We start from the raw sequence: 19,955 nt of genomic DNA, 5'->3' as shown, positions 1-19,955 counted from the left end.
TACACTTGTCGCCATAATTAGATAGATAATCATACACATGTCACTATAATTAGATAGATAATCATACACTTGTCGCCATAATTAGATAGATAATCATACACTTGTCGCCATAATTAGATAGATAATCATACACTTGTGGCCATAATTAGATAGATAATCATACACTTGTCATCATAATTAGATAGATAATCATACAATTTTCGCCATTATTAGATAGATAATCATACACTTGTTAGAATAATTAGATAGATAATCATACACTTGTCGCCATAATTAGATAGATAATCATACACTTGTCGCCATAATTAGATAGATAATCATACACTTGTCAGAATAATTAGATAGATAATCATACACTTGCCAGAATAATTAGATAGATAATCATACACTTGTCAGAATAATTAGATAGATAATCATAAACTTGTCAGAATAATTAGATAGATAATCATACACTTGCCAGAATAATTATATAGATAATCATACACTTGTCAGAATAATTAGATAGATAATCATAGACTTGTCAGAATAATTAGATAGATAATCATACACTTGTCACCATAATTAATTTTTTTTATAATCATAAACATGTCAGCATAATGAGATAACCATACAACTGTCAGCATCATTAGATAATCATACATACACATAAAAAGATAGTTATCCACATGTGAGTATCGTCAAAAAAGCAAGCAACATGAGAATTATTAAGTAATTCTTTGATTTTTAATTTACTTACACCTTCACCGCGGCACATCTTTTCAACCTCAAACTTAATAGAATCAGCCACAAGCTCGTGTGTAGTTTTATCAACATAGAAGACAAGTAGTCTGGCATCAGGTGAGACTAATTTTTGTAGATCCTTTGTTATCTCTACACTAGCTTGTGTTCCTGGCTCTTTATATTTTGTATAAACTACTTTACCACGTGAAATAACCTGTAATTTCAACAGCAGTTAATAAACTCAACATGATCATTTAAAAATCTACAACCACCACCATCATCATCATCATCATCATCATCATTTATATACATACAGTTATCGTCATCATCATCATCATCATCATTATCATCATTTATATACCTACAATTATCATCATCATCATCATCATTATCATCATTTATATACCTACAGTTATCATCATCATCATCATCATCATCATCATCATCATTATTATCATCATTTATATACCTACATTTATCATCATCATCATCAACATTATCATCATTTATATACCTACAGTTATCATCATCATCATCATCATTATCATCATTTATATGCCTACAGTTATCGTCATCATCATCATCATCATTATCATCATTTATATACATACAGTTATCATCATCATCATCATCATCATCATCATTATCATCATTTATATACCTACAGTTATCATCATCATCATCATCATCATCATCATCATCATCATCATCATTATCATCATTTATATGCCTACAATTATCGCCATCTTCATCAACATCATCAAAATTGTACGATCATAAATGTTTAACTATCAATTTACACACCACCAACACCACTTTAAACTCCACCATTACCACCACCATCATCATCATCATCATTATTATTATCATCATCATGTTACATGTAACAACAATCATCATCATCATAAATATTACTACAATCATCACTATCATACTCATCATCACCATCAAAAATAAGAATATTAATGAAGTAATCCCACCACCATCACTATCAAAACCATAACCACCACCACCATCATCATCACAATCATCATCATCACCATCAAAACAATCATCATCATCATCATCATCAATATTTTTATCATCAATATCATCATCATTATCATCATCAAAACAAAACTTTTCATCATCATAAAAACTAAAATTATCAATATTACTATTTCATTCATCATCAATATCGTAGTTATCATATACAAGACTATGTCCGTCATTCAAAAAATAATTTAGAAACCTAAGTATCAAAATTTAGGTCATGATTTTTCATGAGTTGTAGATTATGCTGAAATTTTAACATACCACAAAAAGCATTCCGGTGTATAAAATCCCTTGTATGTTCGTAAAAGCCCGCATCATCATCAAATTTCTCTCCTGGATATATAAAATACTATTTTCAAAGTCATTCAAAATCTACAATGAAAGGTGTTTTACTTATGCACCCACTTAAATAGCTGGTGAGTATCTAGAAGGTAATTTTAAATTTAATTTTAAATTAGCGATTTAGGCATATTTGGCGTTCCATACACTACAAAACGAAAGCCGAGTTATAGTAAATACATACAACACATGCACTGTATATATAACAATGCTAACGACGCGCCAACACAATTAACATCAGATAACGCCGGAACATAGATCATACTCTTATCAACATCAACTCTTAAATGGCAACTTCTCAGCCACAAGGGTAATAAATATTAAACCAAATGTACGAAATCACGGCTGATAAGCAAAAGTATCGAAAGTTTATAACTGCCCATTTATCTTATTTCATCGGAAAAGGTCACTTATTTTTAAACTTCCAAAAACAAATGGACGTGAAAGAAATTTTATTTTCAGTATCAGTATTTTTTGAAAAAACAGAATCATAATGTTCTAGTTGAACAAAGAATCATCACTGGTGTCTTTTTTATTGTAGATAATACAAGGTCTAAATTAGTTTGAATGAGTCACATCTACATTTTCAATGGTCATATGGTGACAATTGTCAGTTTTACTGGTGGAGGAAGACCTCAAGGCGCCAACCCCCCGTACATTATTTTTTAGGCAAAAGCGGACAACCTGATCAGAACCACCCATGTTCGGTATGGTAGCTGGTAAGTTTAAAGAGAATTTAAAATCTTTCGCGGGAATTCACGCTTGGACACGGACGCCCTATGTTGTAATTAAACATTTCATAATACTCACTGTCTTCACACGCTCAACTTGGATTTGATTTTTTCCAGCGTACGCAGCCACCTCAAACACGTCACTTTCGTATTGACTGTCAGATGTTGATACCTGTGTATTTTTTTGAAAAAGTGGCACAACAGTTAACGGTGGATAAATATATACACATGATTTTCTTACAATAGTCTTGCCCTTCTTCAATTAAAAAAATATGCGAAACTTCAGGCAACCATTGTTAAACAAAAAAAGTGAAAGCGACGCTGCAAACGCGCGAATTTCAAATAGCGGGTAAAATCTATCAAAGCCTTGAGCGTACTTCGTCAATCTAAAATAACTTTCGCTAGAAAAAATCGTGTTATTATTTTGTTTGTTTGACTAAGTGAGAAAGTGCCTTTTTATAATTCTCCATGAAACTTACAGTAAATGAGATTTTATTTATGCCCTGAGCCGTCTGAAAGATACTTGTTGCCCGGCCGTCGTCGTTTGTTGTCTCTTTTTCCTCTTTTTTGAATTCCCCATTTTCGCTCATTCTAACTAAAAGGTCTTTGCCAGAAACAGGTTTTCCGTTTACATACTGCACTTCAACCTTAAACATAAACCAACAATGGTATCTAATTCTTAACATGCTGAATATCTTTAATGCTGTGATCCTGGAACAATTCATTTGAAGATTAAAGGAATTCAACATGAAAATAAAAGGCTATCAACAAAAAAAGAGCCTGGTCAGACTACATGGAGGTGCTGACTGGTTTGTGTCTAATCTAATGGCAAAGGCTTTCAATGCTTGTTTCCATTAAGTAAAAGTTAAGGATTTCAAGTTTTCACATAGAATTTGTGACAATTATGTAGCGAACATGGTTATCATTGGCTGATAAACCCCACCGCCGATATCTTAGACGCAGCTCCATTTCTGGCTCTCATATTACGAGTACGGTCGGCATGTCCATCATTTTGAGATAAAAGTTCACGACTCATTTACAATATTTATATTTGGTAACATAACAAGTTAGTACCTTCAAAAAATATTTTGTAATTTGGGCCCGGAAAATTTATTTTGATTTTGGGGAACTTGAAAAACGTATGGTTAATTGTGAAGAGGTTTCCGTCTGACTTCGAAACCCCCTCCCTTTTCCCCACATTTTCATAAAACCCTTGCAACACTTCTAGGGGGTTTTTTCGAGGGAAAAGGCTTGTCTTTTACAACGGGGAAAAATTCGAATTATCCAAGAATTCTGAATTCTCGAACTGGGGCGATTTAAACTATAAAGAAAAAAAGAAAAAAGAATTAAGTTACAATAAAAAAACATTTTTTTTTCCATCAATTTTGAAAACTTGTGATTTTCATACTGCAGGATAGCCCGAGAATGAACTTGATCATTCAAAACTTTTTGGATTTATTTCTATGGGAAAATTGATTGAAAGCTAAAATGGCAATATAACCCTTCAATTAACATTTCATCTTCTGCCGGAAAAATCGGAAGAAACACGTCCTACTGTTCGTTTGAAGAAAAGGCAAAATATGGTTACTGATCGTGTGTCTATTAATTTATTTCTTTTTTCACGGTATGTACATACTGCTAAAGGCTCATTATGCCTCAGAAATGCTATCATTTTTAATTCACTAACACTAACACTATTCACTAAAACTTTTTTTAGTATCTTGTTACAGTCTCAAAAATAATACACATTTGCAGCTTTTTAGTTATTGAGTATTTTGTATGGAGGTCAAAATACAACATTGTTCCTTGTTTAATTATAATTGCTACTTTTACGACACATGCTATTACATTCTAGATGGGACTGATTTTAAGAAAATATGAATGCTAGAGGCATTTTATAGTACAAGTGGTATCTTGAGTGTTTTAACCTAATGCTGAAGACGATGAGGGTGGATACCAAGAAAATCAAATTGACATTGACCTACAAAGGTCACTTTTAAATCAAATGATTATTCAATATTATCTAAGTAAATACAATTTTTCAGTCAATTAATAACAATTTTCTTTTAATTTAAGGTTAACACGTAAAATTTAAGGTAAAACTAGATTTCATTTTTTTTATTTATTTCATATTTAAGTGTCTAGTGAATGAATTTGATACTGAAGCTTTGACAGAACTTTACTGTGTTATGCAATATGGTCTTATATGTATATTTCACATGAGTAGGGTGTTTATATGTACACATGGCAATATTTGTCACAGTCTTAAGCATTGGCTTGGATAAGTCGTTTAGTCTGTTAATATGTTTTCTGTTTTTCTTTATTCTGCTCAATAGTGTACCGAAGGCTATGCCGTGTTAAAAATAAAACTATCAAAGGGCAGATAGAAATAAATTTAAGTATTGGCAATTTCAAAAACGCTAGAAATCGCCGTTCAGTCGTAAATTGAAAATAAAAACAACACTGATTTCTGAACAACAGAGCTAATGCTCATTCTTTGAAGAGAAATATTCCATATATTATTTACCATGTGGGCTGTAAAAGGCCACACTCTGGCTTTAAAATTCGCATTTGAAAAATAGTTTAATTCTATATAAAGCATACAAAAAAGGCGGATAGCGTGCTCCGTAGGCGCCCCTTTTTGAGTTTTTTGCCTTTCAATTTCTTCTCCTGTGGCATTAAAAATTGCGTTTTGAATGGCTCATGACAGGCGGGGTTCAGTGAGAAATGGTCGAATTTTTATAATTGTATATGTTTCCATCCAGGGACATCAACAATAACAAAACAGCTAGGTAAGAGAATTGAAACCAATGATTGTATATAAATTAGTGTTGACTGACTGGGAAACTCTTCAGGAGACATTCCTATTGATACTAGGTTTTTATGGATTCCACTGTGAACAGCAAGGCTATGAGCTAGTCCCATTTGACTTTGAACCTAGATTGGAATAAGCTATCGGTACTTTGAGCTTTGGGCATTCTATAACAAACGTAACGCTTTTATTTTCAAATCCGACAAGAACCGGCAGAACAGTATTGAACACCTGATGAATATTTAAAGTTTTCGACAAAAAGGTTAATATGATTCAGCTAAAAAGGCCTTAGCAATTATGATCGTAGCTTGACTTACAACAAGTCAGGTTATGACTATAAGGAGTGTTTTAAAAGTAGCATAAGTGATCCCAACACTATCAAAGGAACCAAATCAGCGGTCTGTAATTACCAAAAAGAGTATTTGTCCATATTATTTTTGGCGATAAATGCAGAAAAAACATATAGATTCGGAGGTGGTAGCGAAGTTGCCAAGGCTTAGCTATTTTGTGTTATATTAAAAATTTGGAAAATATTTGGATAAAACAACATTTGCAAAACTAAGTATTCAAATTTGTTTGTAATTAAATTAATCAACCACACATGTGTGATTATACAAAGCAAACGTTTTATTTGCATTTGGTACTTATGTACATGCATATAATTTTATGTAGCTGCAGTAATGGGTTGATGTGTTTATTGTGTGCTTATGCAATGCGAGCTATTTCCCTTTGTACATGAATTTAAAATACATAACTTGTTTACTTTTTCACATCAAAAATATGTTGAACTTGATATGAGTTTTGCATGTATATCGAAAATAATTGATAATGAAAGTGTTAGTATTAATGTATTGAAATGGAATAAGGAAGATAGAGACAAGATAGATAATTACAAAGAATTCATTGAGAATGAAGTTACGAACATTGACACGACTGTAAAAAGTGTATTTAGAAATGATGTTGAATTAGATATAGGTACACAGAAAATATCAGATGTTTTGTATGAAAAATCATTCAGTTTATTTGGAGAGTCAAAACAATTAAGAAATAATACAAAATAATAGAAAGAAAAAATTAAAAAGTTCATGGTTTAATCAAGACTGTGCGAACGCTACAAAGGAGTTTAAACGTGCAAATAAAAATTATTGTAAGAACAGGCCGAACCAAATATAGAAATACTGGCCAATAACATATGTCTTTATAGAATATCTAAGAGGCGAACACGAACTAAATTTAATTTAAATCAGAAAAAATGCCATTTTTAGCTGGCACGCAGCCACAAAAGTTTTGGAAGGAAATAAAAAAAAATAGAAAGAAATATAACAAAAATGAACTGTCATCGAAAGATTTTTTTGAGCATTTTGAAAACTTATTTTCAAACGAAGAGACATTCAGAAATAATGTCATTGAGGAACATTTAGATAATAATGATATATTTTACAACAATGTTGAAGAGCTTGACATGGATATCACGATCGATGACGTGAGAAAGGCTATGTCTTCCCTTTAGAGTGGTAAAAGTGCTGGTATAGATAAACTTATTCCGGAGATATTTATTGAATGCAAAACAATTTTAGCACTAATATTATGTAAACAGTTTAATCATATTTTCAATTCAAATGAATATCCCCTATCGTGGTGTAGTGGTATTATTTTACCAATGCCCAAGAAGGGTAATCTAAATGATGTGAATAATTACAGGGGTATCACACTAACTAGTATATTTTCTAAACTTTTGTCAATATTGTTAGACATGAGGTAACGTAAATGGGCTGAAAGTAATGAAATATTGAAGGATTTCCAGTATGGTTTTAGGAAAGATAAAAGTACTTCTGATTGCATTTTTGTTTTATGTTCAATTATTAATATGACAATTCGTCATGAAAAGAAAAAGGTATATGCACCATTTATTGATTTCAAAAAATGTTTTGATATGTTATACAGAAATGGAATATGATTTTAATCGATTGAATATGGTGTATCATATAAAGTTGTAAACAATGTTACGTAGTATGTATAATTGTGTGAAATTTTGTGTAAGAGCAAATGGTTGCCTGACAGATACTTTTATGAGCTATTTGGGCTTAAAACAATGGGAACCACTCTCACCTCTGTTATTTATTTTCTTCGTAAATGATATGCACGAACATTTACAAATAGATAATGTTGACACATTTTCATTAGATGATATACATCTACTTTTACTATTATTTGCGGACGATACGGTTTTATTCTCTAATTCTAAGGAAGGATTGCAATGCCTCCTTAATAAACGTCATATATATTGTACTAAGTGGGGTATTGTGGTGAATGTAGATGAAACGGTTGCTATAGTTTTTTTAATTTAGAAATAGAAACGAAGATGTAGAAGTATTTTATAATAATGAGCTACTTAGCGTTGTTTAGTCATTCACCTATCTTGATGTTACATTATAGTCTAATGTGAATTTTAATCAAGCCCAAAAGGCTTTATCTAATCAAGCACTTAAAGCATTTTACTCTTTAATTCTTTATTTCAATCAATTGCCCTTAATGTCACAGAAAAAATCATTTTTTTTTGAAAGCAGGGTTTTACCGATTCTTACATATAGTTCAGAGGTATTGGGTTTTAATAAGTCACCAGACATCTAAAAAGTACATTTGAAATTTTTAAAACAAGTTCTTGGTGTACGTCAGCAAACTACAACGTCAGCAGTTTTGACAATTTTATTTCCATTATTAGTTCTGCGAAAAGTCAGAATTGTAAAGTACTTAGGTTTTTCATATCTATGGAATAATGATAATATTTCACTTGTGCATGTTAATACTATTATACAAAGAATTTATGATAAGCACCTAAAGCATAGTTAGAAAGTTATAATTTGTTTAAAATGATTGAATTTACCCAAGGGAAATATTTTATTTGTGTTGATAATTTAAAACATCGTAAAATGCTATCAAGATTAAGGTGCTCTTCGAAAACAATTAGCTATTAAAGAGAGTAGACATAGAAATATTGAAAGAAACCAAGGCCTCTGTACAAAATGCAATATGAAACAAATTGCAACTGAATATCACTTCTTATTAGTATGTCAATATTATATCGAGTTAAGGAAAACATGTTTACGTAGATATTATTGCTAATGGCGTAATTTAAATAAATTCATATCAATAATGGAATGTACGAACAAAAATGTAGTTGTTAACTTTAAAAAATTGTTCAAAGAATACAAACCCTTTTATTTAAGCGATGACAGTCGGGGAAGAGTTACTTCCCTTACCGGATGTGACGTAAATGGGGGATTATACTATACATACTATACTGGCCGCATAGAATGTTAGAGCTTATTGAAAAGTTAAATGCGTAAATACTGTTCGTTCATTTATGATTATAACATGTAAAAATCTACTGATGCATACATAAAATCAATATCAGGACAATAAAAAAATACGAAAACAAAGATTAAGATTAATTCTCGATACGAGTTAAACAGCGAAATTTCAATGTAAATATATTTATTTGATTTTCCTAATGCCAGGATAAAAAGCTTAATATGTTTCTAAATCAAATTTTAATATTTCATAAACACCCATACACACTGAAATTGCCTATTGTAAATTTTATTGGTCATTTTCTAGTTTTCTGTGTTATTTTCTGTCATTTAGAAAATTCCGGCGTATTTGTGACAAACATGAAAATAAGATTGCCATTTTTTTTTAATGATTTCTTTCAAGCTTTGATAGAACAATAGCAGAATACATTCTGTCAATACTTACTGGTTTTTATTTTCATTATGCCGTATAAAAATTCTTTCAAAGAACCAGAGAAGGATATTATCTTATAAATATTCCGGGAAGAACAATGAATTTCATAACTTTAAATTTGCAACAGACGATAAGATAATTATAATATTACAAATCTATTATTATGATTATAAAAATAAAGTTAGACCTTTTCTTAGTAGCTTATTTCATAAATAAATTGATGTGTTATATAAGCGCAACTGGGCCGTAACATATTAATTAGCAGGGTGCATATGCTGTATATATAAGCTGCACTTGGCTGTTATATCATAAATAACCAGGAAAACATTACTTCAGATTACGTCACTTTTGTTAGTTGTCAAAATAGTCATGGTCCGAATTGGATCATCCTAGGGACTTAATTAATGTGTTATGCCTTACTGATTCGATACTCAAGAGTCCTGCAAACTGGCACAGTCAAAATACGTAAATTTATAATTCTGTATATAATACATGTAACGAATTTCTGTGTACGTGTTTCACAAGTTGTTTTTTGAAGTGATTTTTAAAAAGAAAAAAAATTGATAAGTATAGTATGAATTAAAAAAGTATCCAGTCGAAAATATCACTTTATCAGCTTAAATATATTGTTGTGATGTACGATTTTTAAGTGCCTTTTTTGCCGACACAAATAGTATACAGTCATGTACATTCAAAATAAGTTTTACTTTTAATGCCTAAATTTTTTTGAAACAACATAGATTTACATTGTTGTTTTTCTTTTTCTTAGTAATGCTTAAATCATTATAATTTTTAATCAACCAGTATCTTGTAATTAATTATTACGCAGCCGTTTTTTGAAACTATAGCATATTTGAAACTCAAAATATATTTTGGGGTATTGTATATTAGCAGCGACATATAGATACATTATCTACATCTCTGGTATTAGCAAGTAAGTCCGATTTAACTGCCTGGTAAAATTTTCACTTTAAAGAATCTAACGAAAATGGTAATCATGATCTGTTACTTAGCCATATGGTCTACTAATGAAACAAATCATAAACCTTATTATTATAGTAAACATTTTTGTTCATTTGACCATCCTTTTTATGTAATATCTTATTCAATTACACACAATTTTGGCAATTTCAATCTGCCAATCTTAAAGAGAAAGGAGTTATCCCTCTATTAATGGGATATTCAGGCAAAATAATGACAGAATTATTAAAATGATCGTTTGTACTCAACTTGCGATAAAATGACATTTCTAAACGTTTCAGCATGAATTTCTCTTTAAATTCTATATATTTTGGATTTGAAACATGAATATATCTATATATGTTGAACAAAATCTAGACGCTAAAATAATCACCGAATAGTTTTAAAACAAGTCAGGTGACTTGAATATACCCTTGAAGTTACAATAACAGATATTGTTGATATTGTATGACTGAAACAAGTCAAAGTCATTCATTTGACATGTTCTTTTACGTTACCAGAGTTCACTGAGACAACTATTATGAAATCCTAGAGGCCTAACCTGACCCACGCGGGTCAGGTTAGGAAACAAGCATTTTATTCTTTATATGGAGAAAAGTTTTGTTCCTTTGACTGTCTAATATATTCATTTTGAGGGCATTTACAGAATTTGGAATGAAAAAATTCAAAACTAAGAAATAAAATTTTTGCCTGTGTCTCCCTTTAATGTACTTAATCATATCGGCAATGTCCACCGTATCCCCCAATGACGTCATCCAAGGGCGACAACTTGAATACGGTCTTAAATTAATGGTTCCATAATTCCATGCAGAACTCTGGTTGCCATGGAAGCCGAAAGAAAAAACTTAAAATATATTTTTTTTGAAAACAGAAAGATCTAGAGCTTAAATATCTTGCATGATACATCATCTAGTCAGTACCTACCAAGTTTGTTCAAACAAAAGACCTGGGATAAAAATTAGCCCCGCCCCAGGGGATCATTGTTTTTCCCTTTATGTATATAGTAGAAACTTAAAAAAAATCTTTAAAAAACCCCAAATAGCTACAGCCATGATGTTTAGGATGAAACATCTTTTAATGGGTATCTACCAAGTTTGTTCAAATAAGGGCCCTTCGGTTAAAATTGGCCCCGCCCCAGGGGTCTTTGATTTTCCTTAAATGTGTATAGTAAAAACTTAAAAAATCTTCTGTTAAATAAACCAAAAAGCTAGAGTTTAGATATTAAGCATGAAATATCATCAAGTGATTGTTTACCAAGTTTGTTCAATTGAAAGCCCTTGGCCCATCTGGGGGGGGGGGGGGGGTCATTGTTATTCTCTAAACGTATATAGTCAAAACTTAAAAAATCTTCTTATAAAACCCCAAAAAGTTACAGCTTAGATATTTATCACTAAACACCTTCTTTTTGGTGTCTACCAAATTTGTTCAAATAAAAGCCCCTGGTTTAAAATAGCCCTTTGCCCACGGGCCTATATACAGGTGAGCGATTTCAGGGCAATCATGGCCCTCTTGATAAGATATTTTGGCAGAAATTATCACCATTATGACACCATTGGCAGAGCACAATATTCAAATCACAACTCTCAAGGTCAGGGTCACACTCAAAGGTCCAATGTAAAAACATCTATTTTTTATGTCCGCTCTTTATTTTATTGAAAATTCAAAGGTTTTAAAATTATTTGGCACAAATGATCGTCACCATGACACAATCTGCAGAATGCAACATCCAGGTTGCTACCCCCAAGGTCAAGGTTACTAATGGTCAAGATTCAGCATACCCTAAATAGGTAAAATATACCAACATACCAATTGTGCTACAAAATGCCTCTAGTAGAGGATTTGATTCTTAAAGTCAGTCCTGTCTATTAAGGGCAAATCTTTTTTTTTTCAGTTGTTTAAAATCTTATCTGCACAAACCCTTAAATCTTAACATTATGAAACAGATGTTTGACATGTCAAGATAATTGAAATAAACAAAATATGGATTTGTGTGGCATAATGTAGCGTTAAACTTATTTTCAGCAATCAGATTTTGGGTTCAGATGACTTTCTTTAGGTGGGTCTTATAAATGGACCTGTATGATATGCATTTGTTATGGAATGTATAAAATGAATAATAGAAACGAATCAACACACCGTTTTTCTGTCCATATTTAGGATAAAGTCACGATCTCCATTTCCCCCTTTCAATTGCAACAAAAGCCTTGCATTTCCCTGGACAGGCTTACCGTAGACATATCTGTAAAGTACAATGTTTGTGTTTTTATTTACATATCCTTCTTTAGTAGTTGTTTAAGAAATAACATCGGCCTGAGAGGTGTATATCGGCTATTTAACACCGGTTTGGAGTTTTGATGCGTAGGAATTGACCACGAAGGCCGTAGGCCTGATTGGTTATTTTTTTCGCATCTAAACGACAAAACCGGTGTTAAATAGCCGATATACACCTCTCAGGCCGATGTTATTTCGATTCTATAACGATAAAATAAGGAAGATAACTAATGTTATTTTTTAAAGCGTAAATAACTTCCGGTGCCGATTTTCGTATAACGCTGTTCGATTTTCGCACCCTACTGTTGCAAAGATATAGACATTATTAATCAAAATAAATAATAAGAAAAAAAACGGTATTTTATCAAGTTTTCAACAATAAAAACTTACGTCACCAGTGCTCCATATATCATTCTTGTATGTATGAAATAACGTCAGTTTGTTTATGAATGAGTTGTTAACTACGATGACGTCATTACGTTGCATGCGGATTGGCGCCGTTTTGTCAAACTATTAATTAACTGATATGGATCAAAATATGTGGCGTTAGTGTATGTGAGATATTATGTCGGTATTGTATGAAAAGAAAACATTATAAGAACTGAAAATATAAATAAAAATGCTTTTTATTGTTGCTTTGAAAGGCTTTGTAAACTATATAATCGAGGGTGAAAACATAAAAGCCGCATATACAAGTAATTCCTTACAAGTGTTTATTGGCAGTTTAACACCGGTTTTTTTCCTTCTTTGTCTATAGTGACAAAATCACGTGGAGTGATAGAATACTAAATACGCTACCAGCGAGTTTCTAGCTTACATTCCTTCCTCATATAGAATATGCTACAGCTCACAACGTGATGAACATGTAAATAATCTTTTATAGTCTAATGAAATGTTTTTTTTCTGGACATGAACATCTACCTGGTGTGAATTAAAAAATAAATATATCATTTTTGTAGACTTTTGTAGAGATTTTTCAGGATTCTTCTCTTAAGAGCCTACTTTCCTTGTAAACGCCGAGTTCGATTTCTCTTATGGCAAGTCTCTGATGCTTGGTACTAATATATCATACCTATTAACTTCGTCCATCGTCCTTATTTGGAAAAAAATGAATTAAAAACCTAAACAAACTCAAAGGAAAACTTATTTCAAACTCATATCTTTAAAAAATTAAAGAGTATATGGTATTCTTACTTGGCCGTAACTTTGACGGTTATCGACTTCGTGGTTTTAAGGAGGAACTCAACGTCAACGTCAACGGTCACTCCGAACGTTGGAAGAACTAAAATCAATAAAAATCAGTTTCGCAAGAAAAAGCTACAGATCTTTCAACCAATTTAAATGCAAGATTTAAGTACGTAACCATTGAAAAGAAAGACAACATGTGATACCTTAGTGCAGCAAAAGAAAATGCAATGATTTAAGTACGTAACCAATGGAAAGAAGGGCAACTCGTGATACCTTAGTGCAGCCAATGAAAATGCAACGATTTAAGTACGTAACCAATGAAAAAAGGAAACTCTTGGTACCTTAGTGCAGCAAAAGAAAATGCACTGTATTAAGTACGTAACCAATGAAAAGAAAGGCAACTCTTGGTACCTTAGTGCAGCAAAAGAAAATGTTATGTATTAAGCACGTTACCAATGAAAAGAAAGGCAACTCGTTATTCATTCGTGAATATTTCATGATTGTCCAATGAGAAACCATCATAAAAATTGTTAAAACATTTACGAAACCCAAAATAAAATGAATACAGTTTTGGACACTTTGGGTGGAAAAAAAATAAAACCCCAAAAGGGGGAAAAAAATATTGAAATTATTTTAAAAAATGTAAAATAAGTGAATTTTTTTGTTAGATCCCGTTCCCATAAAACATAATTTCTGAAAATATTTAACTATTATGTTGTTATCAATAATATTTTAATAAAAACCGACTGAACTGCTTAAGTTCAAAGTGCAGAACGTTTTGACTCTGAAACACTAATAAACAATGTCTTTCTTATTTTATTATAAATTTAAGACGACGGTTAAATTTCTTAATATTGTTGTTACTTATGTTACAATCACTCTTATTATAAGAAATCTCACAATCTGGAACATGATATAACCTGAAGTTTATACCCATCATTTAACACCATATCTTCTGGTTTACATATTTTGCACATTGTAGTAGTATTTAAGGCATTTTGACTCTAATGGGAACTATAAGGAACTAAAAAATGTCATCATACGCCAGATATATACCATAAAGTGCACCTGTATGCACAATTTAAACAAAGTTTACAGTACGGAAATCAAGTTATGGCCACTTTTCTGAACTCAAGCTAGGATGTTATGTGCGTCCTTTTTTAGAAATGAGGAACCCTTAAATAATCTGCAATAACATTCTAAAGAAAAATGTTTTCCCATTAATTTTTGGTAAAAAACAAATAGTACCATTCAGCTTACAATCCACATAAGCAAAATTATGGTTTCTATTTAAAATTTATGAAATCTGTATAATAATGTTACCCTACCCCACCCATTTTTACCACGTGTCTGACCATTTTCTTACTTAGGGAGCCTAATTTAAAAAATCCTTAAAATTTACCCAAATGAGTGCCTGTTTTCAAAGTTTCCCTAAATCTTTTAAGAAGTATATTTGTAGATCTTGTAAAATATGAAATACTTTTACCGTCTAGTTTTGATTTATTGCACTTTGAAAATATCAGGTACCATATTTATTACTAGATTTAGCATAATTTAGCCAAAAAATACCTATATAAATTAAAAAAAAAAATCAAAATTAAACACTTTTTCTTTCCAACTGGAAATGAGAACATGAGAGATACATAAATAATTTTAAAAGAAAAAAAGAAAGAAAAAAAAAGTTGACCCTGCTGGGGATTGAAACCACAGCCCTCTATTTCAATGTTACAGTAGTTAACAGTAGCTCTAGCCTATTTGAATACTCTTCAAAGCGGAGGTAATGCAATAGGATGGTAATACCTTAAGAGTTGATTATAACCATATTGGACATAATTCTTAGCGGTAGTAGACTTCTTTTCTATATATTAATACTATATGTTTATATAATAAAAATAACAAATGTCAGAATTAAATTATTAAGATAATTTACCATATTCCCGAACTTCAAAGAGGGTGTGTGACTCGGTCTCGAACTAAAAAAAACAACAAGATGTCTATAACTAGCAAATATGGAATTCATTTTATCTTGAATTGAAACCGAAGTATAAATGGTAACTCTAAATCGCTATCTTCAATTGTGATAATAACAATTTTCGTAAACAATCAAATTAAATTTAAAATCAAAAAGAATCGTGTATGGATTTTAAATTCCCGTATGTTTACTCTACATAATTATATACTTTATTGCTCACATGCTTTCTGAACATCCGAGTTAATGTTTATATTAGTGCTATATATATTATCACGTTTAAGATATAATTCATATTTCACTAGGTCATTCAATTATTCTTAAAGGAACTCCACTGAGGTTTTTAAGCCTCAAACATAAAATTTTTAGTTTTCACATAGATAAACATAATCACTTAAAACAGAAATATAAATAAAATATAACCAAGAAATATACAAAAAATACATTGAAAATCATATGTTTGTGTTATTCTCAGTCCGATTTGAGTGAAAAGCGTTTAAACGCTTTTCAATTTTGGGTCATTTTTTACTATTATAATAATTATTCGGGAAAAACGGAGGGAGCTAATGATCTGAAATTTTGCACATAAGTTTTTAGTATAGATCTACATCAAATAGGGTAAAAATCTTTAAAAAATATTTCCAGTCCCGTCATGTCAAAAACCCTCAGTGGAGTCCCTTTAATATCTATGCAATTTTGTAAGAAACTCTTTTCCTACACGATCTTCATTTTTAAAAAATAAATATGCCTAAAAAATACCTCTCCACCATAAAAGGCTCTTGCAGTCCAAATTCCCATCTCAGGGTAAGGGGGTAGTTTGAATGAATTTTTAAAGAATCCTGTATCGCTATTGTTAAACCTCTTTCTTCTCAAGGTTAAACTTGAAGGACTCTGAAACGTAAAAAGGGTTAAACAGTTTGTTTGCCATCGATCATCGTTGTTAGAAAACCTTTATAGAATGTATGTGATTCCTTTGATATTTATTATAAAAAATACGTGACCAACTGAGATGTTACAAACTGGGTGCGCACGTAATTGTGTTGCCTGGCCACGTGGTAGATATTGCACACACGTGCGCACGTAAAAATATTGTGTGATCACGTAATGGCTTCCGTATCTTTACAAGCTATCGCGTGTGCACCTAGAAAATAAAAGTTTTCTCATGTCCCCTTTATTCCACCGCCTCATGGATGATACATGATTTGGATAAGAAATATGCCCAAAGTGTTTGTAATTTTTCTAAAAGGTGTTGCTTATTTTCAGTAAAGTAGGGTGCAATAAGCCAATAACTGGAAGCTGCTACTTTAAAATACCAACACTACAGTAATGCACTATGTTAGCTTGAAATATAAATTTACTTGAACAGAAACAGATTAATTTTTTATGTTATCTAAACATAAGTAACAGTTGCATCAAAAGATAAATTGAATATATTAACTTTGAATACACTTCGGACTTATTATTGAACACGTGTCCTTCGCGCCAAAACACTTTACAAGTTTGAGTATTTTGCTTTCGTGGTTAAAACACGGCAGTGAAATATTTTTAATCTTTTAAAAAGTATGGGGGATACTTTGAGAGTAAGGAAAGGACAAATTTTGAAAATTGCCTCGGTTTAAATGAATCTGTCCGGATTATGATGAGTATAGCGTCTCTCATGTCACATAACACCGGCTTTATCGGTATTCATTCCTAAACATAGTTGAGGCATTTTTATACTTAGGTCTATGCAACTAACCGTAAATTTTGATTGTATAATTGAGGCATTTTTGTGTTGAGGTATAAACAACTAAAGGTGAACTATGCTTATATAGTTGAGACATTTTTATATTGAGGTCTACAGAACTAAAGACGAAATATGATTGTATAATTGAGGCATTCTAATATTCAAGTCTACACAACTAACTGTGAACTATGATTGTATAATTGATGCATTTTTAAATTGAGGTCTTCGAATCTAACTGTGAACTTTGATTGTATTTTTGAGTAATATTTATATTGAGGTCTAAAAAACTAAAGGTGAACTATGCTTTTAAAGTTGAGACATTTTTATATTGAGGTCTACATAACTAACAGTTGTAACGTGCACGGGCTAGCTGATATATATAATTTTTCTTATGGCTACTTTGCCAGTTGATTGGTTACAAATGATTATACAATAATTTGTTTAACTTTTTAATCAAGTTTTATTAGCTATTGTTTATATCAGTAACGTGCCTTTATAGTTGATGTGCTTTACTTGAACTTTATATACAATTGGGGTGACACTTTTTAGGCTACTTAATATATATAGAAAAACCACTAGGATATCGAGTTTTCAATACTTTAGTAATAACAACTACACATAACGCAATGTTAAATTGATGCAATTGAAATACTTCGTAAATAGTGCAAGAACCCAAGTAATTAAACTAAAATATTAATTAATTATTTCTGTAGTGTTGACACTTCGGCAGCTGGACAGAGACTGACTGTCCGCAGCTTTGAGCTCTTTTTATATCCAATAATATAGTTATACTTAATGATCGTTTACTGAAGTTGAAGAAATCAAGCATACAAGAGATATTGATAATGGGTCGAATATTGGTACGAATGGCATTGAGGACGAATTGTTCTGACATTTTAGAAATAATAAATATATGCCCAATTATATCAAATTATTGCTACAAATAAGTTGTCAAATCTATTCATTTAGTTTTTATTTATTTTTTATATATTTATAAAAGATCAAACTCTACTTTTAAACACCAAGATAGCATATTTTTTATAATTTTAATTAACCGACAATTTATGTACAAAACCACTAAAATAACATAATAGAATCTTAGGGCAGAAGAGAACAATTCGTCATATTACCCCGTCTCTCAAAAAATCATGGGCGTCCCGAGTCCCAAGACCTAAAACAACATCATTTCCGATTTTCAGCCACTACAACCTTGTCTTCCTAAAGGTTTTTTTTAACCTCAGGTCTATCTCTGTTTGTCCCTTGATTTTTAATAGATCACCACTTGTTGATGTTACAGAAAGTTCAAAAGGTGTAATTTTGTTATTGCTCTTAAGTTTAAGCCAAAGATTTTCTGAAGGAGGTAACAGTAACGGTAGCTCCAGTATCTACTAAAGCAATTGACTGACACATTACCCAACCTTTGCCATAAGCATATAAACCAGCATTAAATGTCCTGACGAATTGAATATTTTGTTTGTCATTTACGCTCCTTGTTGTTTTGTGAGTTGCGTGAGTACTTATGAATTGTAAATTTTGTCCATGTTCTTCATTACAATTTCGCACTGTATCATATTCTCTTTTGTTATCACTATCAGACCGCTTATAAACAGAGTTATTAATGTACGATTTTCTTTGTCTTTTTTATTGTAATAACAATGTTGAAAGTAATTTTGTGGAAAATGTTTTAAACGCCTTTGATCATAACTATTCGGTGTCTTAACATATTTGTTATCTTGCCGTTCACATCCTCCTTGACGCTGCATTCTGTCAACACTTTGTTTTAAAGAAGACAAAAAGAGTTTGAAGTTTTTCAAACTCTTTATAAAAGTTATCTGTTTGTATACTTTTTATCATTTCCTACTGCTTCTTTTCAGCCCTGTAGAAAGCTTCCAGTTCTACAGCATGCCTTACTGCATCATTCAATCAATGGGCCTAGCTTGTTTTATCTTGAGACGCATGTCTGAATTTACAAGTGCATCTATAATTTGTTCTTTGGCTAAAGTCTCACGAACATCTATAGGAGCATGAGAGTACGCCAAGTTTGCAAGACGACGAACATCTTGTTCCAGTTCAGCCATTGATTCAGTAGCTTTTTTATGTCTATCTCAACTGAACTCTGTATAATTCAGTCTGATTTCTTGGTGAAAATCTATCCTCGAGTGCTCTCACAAGTTCTTCATAATTGTGTGTCTTTGTTGTCAAATTTCCGCACACTCCTTAAGCTTGGCCTCGTAAGGATACAGATAAGTATAAACCTTTCTCATTTTCATTCCAACCATTCAAAGTTGCACAAGCGTCAAAGTGTGCTTTATAGTTTGTCCATACACAAGTTCCGTCATAAGTTGCAGGTTTCATGAAAGTAGACCTTGAATCTTTATACTTTTGAAAACAAAACTTTTGTGTCTGAAGTTTGGTTGTTATCAAATTAATGTTGGTCAT

The 19,955-nt window shown here is 31.5% G+C and overlaps 1 protein-coding gene across 1 annotated transcript in view; it reads right to left on the bottom strand.

Moving 5' to 3' along the window:
- The window catches only part of LOC132753159 (complement C3-like), a 53,234-nt gene extending 33,640 nt beyond the window's left edge, over positions 1-19,594 (bottom strand). Inside the window, 9 exon segments of the mRNA XM_060743601.1 lie at positions 733-934; positions 2,017-2,088; positions 2,905-2,997; positions 3,305-3,472; positions 12,499-12,601; positions 13,828-13,915; positions 15,752-15,794; positions 16,550-16,681; positions 19,487-19,594. Of these exon segments, the coding sequence (XP_060599584.1) occupies positions 733-934; positions 2,017-2,088; positions 2,905-2,997; positions 3,305-3,472; positions 12,499-12,601; positions 13,828-13,915; positions 15,752-15,794; positions 16,550-16,681; positions 19,487-19,594 (1,009 nt within the window).
- Between the last annotated feature and the right edge of the window lie 361 nt (positions 19,595-19,955).

This window comes from Ruditapes philippinarum, unplaced genomic scaffold (genome assembly GCF_026571515.1).
Source record: "Ruditapes philippinarum isolate M1 unplaced genomic scaffold, ASM2657151v2 ctg9161_1_1_1_1, whole genome shotgun sequence".
Taxonomy (NCBI): domain Eukaryota; kingdom Metazoa; phylum Mollusca; class Bivalvia; order Venerida; family Veneridae; genus Ruditapes; species Ruditapes philippinarum.
This window is presented reverse-complemented; position numbering and strand designations above follow the sequence as displayed.